General features: G+C 38.9%; 1 protein-coding gene across 1 annotated transcript in view; it reads left to right on the top strand.

Moving 5' to 3' along the window:
• Positions 1 to 13,182, top strand: part of MSH3 (mutS homolog 3) — a 113,223-nt gene that overhangs the window by 9,896 nt on the left and 90,145 nt on the right. Inside the window, exons 7-8 of the mRNA XM_055699760.1 lie at positions 626 to 766; positions 1,719 to 1,885. Coding sequence (XP_055555735.1) covers positions 626 to 766; positions 1,719 to 1,885 — 308 coding nt within the window. The remainder of the gene's footprint in view (positions 1 to 625; positions 767 to 1,718; positions 1,886 to 13,182) is intronic.

Below are 13,182 nucleotides of genomic sequence, written 5' to 3'. Positions count from 1 at the left end.
AATGCCTGTGAGGTTGCATTTAAGGAGTAGGTCAGGGAAGCAGATAGAAGTCCTGAGATTTTGTTGGAAAACTTCTAGTGTACTTACAGACTCTATCGCAGTGGTTGGCAAACTCAGTGAAAGCAGGTGCAGCAGTATAACCCAACCTGGTGGACAGGTATGCTACAAGTTTTGAATGCAACTAACCTAATGCTCCTGCTAAGATGTATACTTTTGTAAAGCATTGCCTGCTTTTCAGGTGCTTTGTACCTGGTGCATTCTGTTTTTTCTGTTAGGTGCATGTGGTGTGGATATGAAGTCAAAATGGCAAGGTATAGCAGCCCGTGTGCAGAATCAGCTGCTGGTTTAACTTTTGAAATAGCTGCTCTTGCTTGAATGAGGAGACCCACAAGACACTCAAAGATGGCCTTTGCGTGCCACGCACTGACTTCAGTCCTCGGTGCTGACAGTCATCTGAGTTCACCAAAATTGTCATAGGAGTCAAGCTAATGAAAGTCAAATTAGACCTTTAGTCCAGAAGACCTAACACAAAATCTAGTTGAGAAGGACTGAAATCCAGAAGGACCTGTGAATAATGCACCAAAATCTGTGTATTGCCTGGTGTTTTTTTTAACATTTGTTACATGTGAACCCTTTGCTGAAGCTAGATGATTCTGTAGATGTTGAAGAGGTAACAACAGAGGTCCCTGATAACTACCTCCTCTGTGTCTGTGAAAACGGAGAAAAATTTGACAGGAAGAAAGGTGACATTGTTATAGGCATTATGGTAAGTTAGTTTCACAGGGGAACTGATATTTTAGGGTTTATGTGGGGTTTTTTGGGGCGTTGTTTTGTTGGGGTTTTTCTGAAAGGTGGGTGGTAATTTACAGTTGTCCTGTTTTTTAGAATTTTTTGGGTTTTGTTTATTTTGTAACAAGGTGCAGTTTAGATAGGATATCATCTGTGTGTGAATCGTGAGCGCCTTACATTTGAAAACTGCAGAAAAGGTCTGAAGTTGATAGTTGAATATTCCTAACACTGTTATTGCTGCCATACCACTTGAAAACGTAACAGTGTTTTAACCAAATATAGGGAAATCATTAGTTCAGATGCTTTAGTAACTTTAGATGTTTTTAGGGTCAATGTTTTAAAGCTTGTGAGCACTTTTTTCCTTTACAAAATGTTATTTAGAGGAAGAGTCTTAATACTTTTATTGTTTCCTCTTCAGATTTGTATTCTCTTTTATGGTGAAGATTAAAATCAGGATTGTTTAACTGGCAAAACACAGTGATAACAAAAGCCTAGTCTGCTGGTAATTCATTAATTTAAAAGTGTCTTGATTGTGCTTGTGTTTGCCACACTGCAGCTGGGAGAGAACAACAAAAGCAGGTGCTATTATGACAGGCTGAATTGCATGTACCTTCTGTAGACTTCCAATTACATAAATAGTAATAAAAGTCAAGCAATGTTGGATTGATAACAGGAACACATTTACACTGTTAAGGTATTGCTATCATTTACTAAGATAAAATTGTGATAGTTGTTTGAAGTTACTATCGTATCATAGATTTGAAAAACATGATTTTTTGATCTGCCACTGTTAATAAGCATGTGGGTGCTATATAATTTTGTGCTACATGCCATAAATTTCATTTCTGGCTTAACAGTTTGAGTTACTGAAACACTTCCTGAAAATTTAAATATTCAATGCATATGATGTTGTTATTATTATTCGACAGGCAATCCAACCAACTACCGGAGAAGTAATTTTTGATAGTTTTCGGGACTGTGCATCTCGCTTAGAATTAGAGAGTCGGGTTTTGCGTCTGCAGCCAGTTGAAATAATACTTCCGTCTACCTTGTCAGATCAATCTGAAAAGCTCATCAACAGTATAACTTCCATGAGGTATGTTCTATGGGGATTTTGTTGTGGGTTTTTTTTTTGCCTTTTTTTTTTTTTTTTTAATTACAGCATAGCTGTTGATGGAATTTAGATCTAGAAGCAAGTATGTACGTGCAGTTCTGTAATGGCCTGTTTTGGAATGTCTGGGCTGAAAATTCCCCAAATCCCAAATAGTTTGCTACTAGGTTGAAAATTACCTAATTCCAACTAAGTTTTGGGTGGCCATTCTGAAAATTGTATTTAGACTGTAATTCATGGCTTCTGTGTCCGACCTATGAAAGATTTGTGTGCCTAAACATTTGTTGTTTTCATTTAGACCATCTTGCTTCCACATTTCTGGTCATGTGATCCACTGGATTTATTTCAGTGCTCAAACACTTCTCTTTGGGATGTGAAAGTGGTGTTGTGTGGCTGTTTTTCTTATTTGTCATAGTTTTAAGATCTCTAAAAGGCATGAAACTTATTTTCTGTTCATGTGGATAGGTATAGAAAACCTTTGCAACTGGTATTTTCATTCTGTTTGTCCTTGTATACTATCTTGAACTGGGATACAAACTTGCAAATATCGTGACTGATGATCTGTTTATGTTTTGATTTCTCTGTGTATTTCAAGGGTAAATTCATTACATGTTTTCTATATCAATTTTACTGTAGAATAAAGCCAGAATAGGATCTAATTTGTAGGATGACAGATGAAGGATAAAGCCATCCTATGAACATATGTGGTGAACTTGTGAAATCTTGCAGATGTAATTTTTTGTGAGAAAATACCAGCTTTTTCACTTTGTTTCTTTTTTAACTGTGCAGCTCTGTGCTGTAGAGAACTAGCTTTGAGTTTGGCATTTCTGTTTTGAATGAACTAGTTACAAAGTATCATATTTTTCTTCTGTGTGTTAACAAAGCTACAGAAGGCCAAAGAAAAAGGGATGTATTACATAGGCAGAGTTTTGTACTGCGGAGAAGATACAAGTATTATCACCCTTCCATATTGTAAAGAAAATTCATCACAGTCACGTGAATGGTACCTACCTGACAGTCAACTCTGTACCTTGACTACCTCACTTAAATTCCACCCAAGTCATCATTTTGTAGCTTGCTGTAATGCTCCAGATGACTGAGCTGCTGAATCAGTCTGCATTCTGTTCCCCACCTCTGCCAGTGTAATCCTTATTTACCCCCTTTTAGAAAAAAGAATAAAAAGTTGACATGAAGTGGTCGGTAGGCATCATCTCATTGGGAAAAGCTGATTTTTGTGGCACATTATAGAACTTGCACAGATGTTGCTGTACTCAGCTATCAAACTTTCAAGGGCACATGTACATGAGAGGCAAGATTGGGATGAGGGGCTGAAAATGTCTGATTTGGTGTTAGGCATCTTAAGAGAATGTGGCTTGGGAAAGTGTTATTCATCATCATTCAGTGGTGGTGTGGTGCTTACACTTGTAGTGAAGTGTGCTCTTGTCATACTAGGCTCTTTCATTCCCTCAGCTCATGTATGGACTGCAAAGCCATAATGAGCTGAAAGTCTACTCTAATTACTAAGAAAGCAATATCAATGCATTTCCTTGCAGTGAAGTGGCTTGTTAAGACTTGGGCAGATAAAATACCCGATTAGGAGGAAGTAACAAACCTTCTCTAGTTGCCAGCAGATGGACTTCTGTGGTTAGTGCAAAAAAGGATTACTTTTGTAACTCCCTCCTTTGTGAATCAATTATATAGGAGTATGCCCAAAATATTTCTCACTACACCATGGTGAAGATTAACAATTCCTATCAATTCCTATTTTTGTTTGTTTTGGCTTTTTTTGTTGCTGGTGCTGTGCACTGACAGTTTTGTGGGTGCCAGAGGAAGGTGAAATGATGTAATAAGCCAGCAAAGCAAGTGAATTTTTCAGAAACAAGGTAATTCTGATGCAGGTTTGAAAGAGTGATTATATGGGGTTTTTTTTTGGGTTGTGCACAGCTGAGAATGTTAGTAACTTCTCATTTCTATTAAGAACAAAAAAATACCACGCATTAGCTGATTTTGTGAACAGATATTACCTTGTATTTTTTTCCCCTTTCTGGCAATTTACTCGGCAGCTCTCCAGCCTAAGTGTTCCTAATTACATGGGAATTGTAAAAATAAAATGCATTACTTCAGTAGACTTCAGTAGCCTTATAGGAAAAAGTTCATGGATTTTCTCGTATCGATGTTTTAACCACTAGAGGGCCCTGAAGTCCGTAATTTAAGTGGTTCCAGTTTGCTGCTTTCTTGTGCTTTTAATTAGGCTCTGGTTTTTCTGTAACGGTTTTTATGCAGGCAGTAATTTTATTTTAATGCCTATTGAATGGTCTAAAGTATTCGGTTTTGATTATTTTTCATTACCTGCTAATTTTATTCTTTGTCTGCTGTTTTCTAATAACTCCTGCTGAGAATGATCAGTTAGCTGGGGGAGGTTTCGTTTTATAATTTTTTTAAGACCTTTCAGACTAAAGCCATGGGAACTAGATCTTGTGTTTCAATAAGGCTCCTCATCTCAGTGTATTTGTGATGCAGTGGAGAACCACTGAATTTATAAGACCAGAGTATGGATGGCAGAGAAAAATAGTCCCAGGAGGTGTGCAGTTTGGAGTGGTTAAAAGCAGAGAAGAGAAGGGTTTTTCTGCTCGCTGCATGCCCATGTTGTGTAAGAATTGCACCAGGGTTTGCCTGTGTAACTTGGTATAATTTAGTTTTGGATGTTGCATATTAGAACTTCACACTGAGCGACCAAGATGATGTAGCCTAGGTCTTTTCCAGCACAAAGGGTGTGCTGATGGCTACTTTTTTTTTTTTTTAAATATTTAGTCCAGGTAAACCACTGCAGTTTTATGAGAGCAGTCATAATTTCATTCAATGTCTGGCTGTATTGACAGAGTTCAAAGTATCTGTGTGCTTTCCTTCACTTTCTGTGGTTCTTTCAAGTACATGAAGACCAAATGCAAATATGATATACCAGTGTATGTGTCTATCTGCCTTTATTCTATAAAACCAAAACATACATAATGTACGTACCTCTTCATGTAATGCTGTGGTTCCCTCTTCCTATTCTCATTGCCACCAAAGCTATGTCCAGGCTTAACTATGTTATTCACACTATTTATTGGTACTTCTATTATTGTGTGCACTGTCACAGCCAAATTTACATCAAAGGAACACTCATCACAGAAGGAAAAAACAGCTGAGTGGCAGGGTTCTGCGATTCTAAATTTTGTTTTTGTCAGGAACAAGGGTCAAATAAGTCGCCAGAAAGTTTTTAGTGGTTTGGTTTACAATCACAAAGAGCTACTACTTAAGGAGAACTTAATTATGATAGAAATTATTTCTGTGGATTAATGTAAAATAGTTGTAAAGAGTTATGAGTCAGAAGTGGAAGTGCAGATAAAACACACAATGGAAAGTGGCCTCGTCACTTTTTGTTTGTACAGTGTTAGTGGAAAGCTTGCTTATCCTGCAGATTAGTGGCAAAAACAGTTTCACACATTTCTGTGTGGCTGTAAACAGGGTCTTGCAAAATGAAGAATGAAGAAAATTTTACAGTAAGTTAATAAATGACTGAAGCAGCAGTAGAGCTGTTTTGAGAACAACTTAAGCTGTTTCAGCTGTGCCCAAGAAAGCAGTTTGCAACGTAAGTGGAAGGTTTGGTCCTGATTTTGAAGTTCTCAATGTTCAAGTTCTGCATGGACATCAATGTAATGAACAGTAAGCAAAGCTAAATGCTGCTGTAGTAAGATTACTTGGCTGGCTGCATGATTTGTTCATACAATGGAGTTTCAATTCAGTTAGTGTGAAGCCAGTTTAGTTAAATTGCGTACTTGGGCAGGGGGGCAGGAATCCTAGCTTTCGTCAATAGGTATTTTACCACTGATTTAAATGAAGTTAGACTCAACCATCTTTTAATAAAGATTTTGCTTAACCATTTGGATTAAACTCTGGTGTTTGCCAACCTGTGTAAGCTTTAAAAAGTTAGTTTAACTTGTGGTGTAAATTTGTGTTGCAAGTTACAAAATTTCCCCTTTGGTAATTTAGAAGCAAAAAAATGGAAGCAAATGTATTGAAATGTGTGGCATAGTTCCATTTGCTACTAGCATTTTGCTGTTTCAGGTGGTAAATGAAGTGCTTCTATTGCCAGTGTTATGACAGACATTGTCCATAAAATTAATAACTAGAAAGTACTATTCAAGGACAGTTTTAATGACTAGAAAGTATTATTCAAGGACACTGAACTGGAGGTCAGTTTTGGTGGAGAGCCTTCCTTCAAAAGCAAAGCCTAAGTTAAAAGTAGGTTATGGAAACTGCTTCAGAACAAACTGTTCCATTCCCAAACCATTAGTAACATCTGTTGCAAGTGCTGGCCTCGCTGGAGGAAAATCTTGTAACATTTTTAGTTTCTTTCTTTCTAGAAAACCAGGAAAATATACTTGCTTTCAAAAAATGCATATGTTTTTACAGGAGAACAGTGTGTTTTGTACTCCAGGCTCTTCCTAGTCAAGCATCAGTACCCATCTGCCTTAACATATCGGCTGCTTTAAAAGTTGGGCTGTACTGGTCGTCTTGAAATAATTTTTGAGGCTCCTTTCCATTTTGCTTGTTCTTGCTTTTCTCATGTGCCCTGATTTTTGTTTCATTGAAAAATCCAGCACATCTTAAAAAGAGTGCCCCAGTGGTCCTCGTAGTTTTTTCCATTTGCCCTTTTTTATGTAATGTTTTATTCTGTAGCATTCTTTGACACTATGGAAAAACACACTGGTCACAAGGTCATCCAAAGCATTATTTCACCCAAGTCTGCAATGTTTTGGTTTTTTCATGTGTCTTGTTTCATGACAGGCCAGCAGTCTAAAGTTAGGATGATATGGTAACTAACCTCTTGTCTTTGCCCACTAATTTTTCACACTATTCTGCTTGCAGAGCATAGTGTCTTCCTCCTGCTAGCTTGGGCCTGTAATATGGGAGGAAGTTTTGACACAACTTCCATCACGCACTGCAGCCTAAGCTGCAGGTAAATCTGCTACTTGCTTCTCTGTAGTATGTCTAAGAAATTTTTTCTTCTGATTATGGCATTCAAGTTTCTGTTTTTGCTTGAATTGCAGTATTGTCTTTGGCTTGGAGTTTGCTCCCTTGAATTCCCTTCTCTTTCAAACCCATTGAGAACTAAAATCATCCTCCTTGCTCACTGGAATGATTGAATTACTCCTGGGCCAGATCTCTCAAGTAATTGATCCTCCATCTTTACATGGAATGCAGGCCTTTCTTCTTTGTGTTTCCAACTTTTTCTGCTTAAACAGTGCAGGGCTGATACACCCTCTGTTTTAGCAGTTACTTTAGCTTTGTATTGGTTGTGGTCACCCAGGTACCTGCCTTACTCCACAGGTGTGTTATCTCTAACGTCAGCCCTGTTTGTGATCTCTTACCAGCCCAAAGCATTACCTGTGACATAGGTGGTGGTGATAGTTGACTGCTGGTTGTTTCTCGTCATCCTGCCCATTTGTAGTTCATCTGAAATCAAGAATAGGAGATGTCTTTTGACTTTTTTGTTTCAATATGTGTGATGCCATAGTAGAATACGGCAGTGCTTTGGGTTCCTTGGAATGGGGAGTGCAACTGTCTTTATAAGTTAACTTGTAAAGGATATAGAAGTGAGCTATGGCCAGTGTATTACATGCATTGGTCAATAGTGATATTGATTGCTAATTGCTCTCAGGGACAGAGTTGTGGATTTATGTCATCCATGAAGGAGCAGAAACTCAGTTGGAATGAACTCAGTGAAGTTTTGTAAATTAATATAAAATGCTTTTAATTTTGTGGATCTTCATATGTGGCTGGTTGGTTGCTCAGATCAGAGGATGCTTTCATATAGTTAATACTGAGGAATTTTTTTTTTTTTTACATGGGAGCAGTTACATGCTTATATATTTATGTAGCTCAGTTTGTGAAGTTTGTGGGTGAACAAGGATGGGAAGGCTTGTACTGGTGAAAACAAGACACCAAATGGTTACAGTGAGAGTAAACAGTACTGCAAATGAAATAGCTGAATAGAAGAGTGAAAAGTATCTAAAGGGGGATTGGTAATCACAAAAACTACTGGTTTCATTGTTTGTATAGCTTGTAGTATTCCCATGGATTTTTAAGTGAAAGGCAAGCTGTGACAAACATCTTGAGAATGTTTTGTATAAATGGAAGCGAAAGCAGTTGAATTTGCAGCAGGAAGAAAGCAAGTAAAGTACAAAAACAGTGTGTGAGCTTATTTTCTGTAAATACAAAAAACAAATGCATCACTGAACAGATATTTACTGACTAAAGAGGCTTTTTGCACCACTAATAATCCAATTCATGTCCTGGGCAGCTCAGCTGTGTGGAGAGCTGCTTGAAGCATATTGGTCGTGTCAGAGCTTGCTTATTTTGAACAGACAGGGGAAAAAAACCCCACCACAACAGTATTATCAGATCATGTAATGACCTGAGAGAATTGTTGGACAGGTTTTTTTGCAATTTAATCTTGTTGCAGTTATGAAACATGCTGTTCTCAGTATTTAGTTCATTATTGTTTTCTGTGGCATTGCAAGTGAGGGAAGCATGGGGCTTAAATCTCTTTTGACAAATTGCATACGTGTAAAGACTGCTTCTTTACCGTTGGCTGCCTTACTGCCCTTCATGGTTTGGGACACAGCATAGGCATACAGCATCCTTTAGATGAAATTACTAGTCCATTATGTGTGCAGAGTTGTGACAAGAAAAACATGGGAGGGTAGTTGCAAAGCACCATGTCTGAATGCAGTGCAGAGCACTGCTCTTAACCTGGATAATGCATTAAATAAAACATGTTAACATTGCTTGTTACAATAACAGCTGGCCTTTGCAGGCCTTGCCCAGCCCATGTGTTTTTGTAAATTCCTCTATGCAAAAGCAAAGATGTGTGGTCCTGATCAGCTTCCCCAGCAACTCATACCTGGTTCAAAGGTGCATTATTTTTCATGTGATTGCAAGCAGTGTGGAAAACATGCTGTGTTCAGGAGCTGTATTTGTGGCATTTTTGCACTGATTAGTGATATGGTTTTGGCTTCTTTTTCCCCTCAGTGTTTGACCCAAAAATCATTGAATGAAGAATGATTAAATTGATCTTGATGTTTGTGCAATTTCTTACTGTAAAAAAAATTTAAATTTTTAATTTGGAAAAAACACCTTATTGAAAGAAGCAGGAAAATTAAAACTTGAAAGCATTTGTTTTCATCTTTCGGCACCTATTTGATTTATTATTATAGGATTGATCAGAAACTGCAGGACGTGACATTTAAGTAATTCTGCTTTTTGTTGTCCTCTCTGATCGTTATTACTTGCTTATTTCTTCAGTATATTTATCTACTGTTGATTTTTCACAGCAGCTGTCAAAGTTTCTCAGCCAGGGATGGATGCTGAAGCTCCTAATTACAAACCCAGATGGAAGATTGGCATTCTACACTGCTGTTCCCCAGGAGGTGGCACCAACCATGCAGGAGCGCTGCTGGTCCTAGGGAGGGAGGAGATGAAAGCAACCAATTAGTAATAGCTAATTTTCCCTACATATCTGCGAGGAAAGTAATTGTGGTGCATTAGGTGACTTGGTAGAGAATGGTAATACATTTCCAAGTTCAGTAATCCTAATTTGAAGGAACAGTTTTCATTTACACTTGAAATTCTTTTAACTTGAGATAGAGATCATTACTCTGATAAAATTCAAATAACCCAAATACCCAAATGGCATTATTATTCTGATGTGATTTGTATTAGTAATTTAATTTCCAGTTTTCAGATAATGCAGTTATCGTTCAAAGAAGTGAACATTTACTAATGGATGTTTGCTTTGCTGGTAGGCTAGTATAGGTGTTATACGTATTGGAGATTTTCATGATAGAGCAGGTGATTATATGTTACAGACTTGTGTAAACTGGAGGGCTGTACAACTCTTGTCAGTATAGCAACTGTATAGTGTATGGAGGTGGGAGGGAAGGGGAGCATGCGTTGCACACGCGTAAAAGTGGGAGTTGTCTCAAGTGTATTAAAGTATAAATATAAATGACTTTCAGAAGTGTTGAATATTCCAGTAACTCTTAACTGTACAGATACTAGGGAGCGCTCAGGTCTTTACAGTTATATCAGATCCAGTTACATCAGTATTTTCCTGTTGTAACCCCATACTCTAGGCTGTCCTGCGTGTTGGTTGGTCTATGGTAACTTCCAGGGTGCATGTTCTGTGTTTTCAATGTGAAGGCAACTTATCTCTTTCATCAAGAGGAAATCTAACTGGACCTTTGTAAGGATAAATGTGTGTGTGCACAGTATGCTGTATCGTGGAGGAGCTACTTGCTCTTACAACCAGAGAGGAGCTGCATGCTTTCCTTTGTTCCACGTATTGGTGAAAATTGCAGTAACCTGCAGCTGGAGCGCGCACATTCAAATGGAGAAGGACTCTTAAGCTCTTAAAGCTGGTGTGGTATTTTAAAATTTTTTAACAGCCTATGAATGTTTATTGGCATATTTGTTAAAATCCTCGCTTGCTTTTTTCTGATTTTAATAACATAATCTTTTTTTGTAATTTATTCTTCTTGGAAACTGACTTGGGGCATGAATCTTTCCCTGTGAAACAGTGGCATCATGGACATCTTGGATGTGTTAATTTCTCAGATGTTACTTCTTCCCACATTTCCTACCCTTATTGTTAGTGCTAGGAGTTAGAAATTCAGCAGTTTTAATCAAAAGAATATAATGATGTAAATGAGATGAGTATGGGGGGGAGAAAGACTGAAACTGCCTGCATGTTTGACATGCTGATAGCAGTGATACTAGAGTGGGGAGAAGAATACGGCTCTTGTCATGGTGGTTCCCAACTCTCCTGAGTTAGGGAAGAGAAAGGCCATGAATGTATTTATTTTTCATAAAACTAGAATATATTAATTTTTTTTATTTTGAAGAAAATGAAACTAAAATGGATTTTTATGTGCCATCAATCTACTGAACTGCAAAAGGAACAAGCTTTATCTTTCAGACTATCTTTACAGTTTAGTTTTGTACTTGACTGGCTTGCAACATTTGTCTCTAACAGATGTTCTTTTTGATCTATGGTATAGGGAACAGGCTATCAGTAAATAGGAGTCATGAAGAGTGTGCTTGAAGGATGAACTCTTCCTCTGGGAATTTGAAATAGTAAAAATGATTGTTAGAAATTGGTACTTAAGTTTGCTTCTAAGTTTACATGAATATTTTCTGAGTTCTTCATAACAAAATCAAAATCATTGCTATAGTAATTAACTCTTCCAGTACAAAACTTAGTAATACAGTATTTTTTAATGTAAAAAGGTTTCATGTATGTATATTTGCTTTCCATTTCCAAAAAATAATCTTCCTGCAGAGGCAGATGGATGTACTTAAAAATAATTTAATGCAAATATACTTGAATCTGTTCTGCTTCCTATTTTATGTTAATGCCTGTCTCTTGCTTCTTGTCAGGTGGAAGGTAACTGCCTGCCCCTCCATGCCTTCTGCCTATTTTTTTACAATGCTTGCTACCTGCTTTTTTGAGTCTCTGCCACCTCTTCATGTCTCTGCTCTCGTATTTCCTGTATCTAGGGTGCCCTTGTCCCCATCTCCAGCAAGATTTCAGGCACTCCTTGCAACAGACTGCTTGGCACTGTTCTTTACCTCTACATACCCCTATAAAAAGTCATGGCTGACAAAGAACTTGTGGAGAAAGAAGCAGCAGCTCCCCGGATAACATCCTAAGGAGGACATAAGTCAGACCCTTCTACCTTTCTTAATTTTTCACAAATGTTGGTGAGGTACAGGGTTCTGAGAAGGAAGAATAACTTTCCTGGAGACCTTCACTGGGTTTTTTGTACTTCAGATGCTCTTGCTGCGTGTCTTTTACTGCTTTTGGGCTATGTATTTCCCTTTTTACTGAACACCTTTTCCTAGGATTTCAGGAAGAACCAAGAGAACACACTAAAGAGAAAGGCAGTATTCATAGAGTCATGGAATAGTTTGGGTTGGAAGGAACCTTTAAGTTAATCTAGTCCAACCCTTCCCACAGTGAGCAGGGACATCTTCAGCTAGATCAGGTTGCTCAGTGTCCGGTTCAGCTTGACATTGAATGTTACCAGGGATGGGGGATCTGCAACATCTCTGGGCAAGCTTTTCCGGTGTCTCACTGCCCTCATGGTAAAAATTGCTTCCTTGCATCGAGTCTGAATCTATCGTCTTTTGATTTAAAACTGTTAATCTTGTCCTACTGCAACAGGCCCTACTAAAAGGTCTGTCCCTGTCTTTCTTATAAGCCCCCCCTTTAAATATTGAGAGGCTGCTTTAAGGTCTCCCTGGAGCCTTCTCTTCTCCAGGCTGAACAACCCCAACTCTTCCAGCCTGTCTTCATAGGAGAGGGGCTTCAGCTCTCTGATCGTTTTTGTGACCCTCCTCTGGACCCACTCCCAACAGCTCCATGTCTTTCCTGTACTGAGGACTCCAGAGCTGGACCCAGTAGTGCAGGTGGGGTCTCACGAGATCAGAGTAGAGGGGGAGAATCACGTCCCTCAACCTGCTGGCCACACTTCTTGTTATAAAGCCTGGGATGTGGTTGGCCTTCTGGGCCATGAGCACACATTGCTGGCTTACGTCCAGCTTTTCATCCACTAGTACCCCTAAGCCCTTCTTGGTAGGGCTGCTCTCAATCCCTTCGTCCCCCTGCCTGTATTGATACTGGGGGCTGCCCCGACCGATGTGCAGGGCCTTGCACTTGGCCTTGTTGAATGTCGTGAAGTTTACGTGCGCCCACTTCTCAAGCTCATCCAGGTTCCTGTATATGGCGTCCTGTCCATCAGGTGTGTCACCTGCACCACTCAACTTTGTGTCCTCTGCAAACTTGCTGAGGATGCACTCGACCCCACTTTCTATGCCATTGATGAAGATATGAAACAGTACCAGGTTCACCTAATGACTTGTCTGTTTAGGCCAACCCTGGAGTTTGAAGAGCAGGAGTTGAACATGATGTTGGGAGCACTGTAGCCAGCGCAAGCCAAGGGTGCTGCTCCTTTTTGCTAGATTTCTTACACAGGTTCGCAGAGTGAAAGCTGTGAGGAGGGGTCCTTCTCAGCTGCTAGGGGATGTATAATGCTCGCTAACTTCAAGTGTACAGAGGCATCAAGGTGTATAGGACATTCTTGAAGCTAAGTTGAAAAGGACTGAAAATAGAGAACGCAGTAGTAAGCATTTAGTTACCTAATCTGGATGCAAGATGGAAGAATGTACATATAGAA

The sequence above is a fragment of the Falco cherrug genome, chromosome Z (assembly GCF_023634085.1).
Source record: "Falco cherrug isolate bFalChe1 chromosome Z, bFalChe1.pri, whole genome shotgun sequence".
Lineage (NCBI taxonomy): Eukaryota > Metazoa > Chordata > Aves > Falconiformes > Falconidae > Falco > Falco cherrug.
Note: the sequence above shows the minus strand (reverse complement) of the source record. Positions and strands in the feature narration are given on the sequence as shown.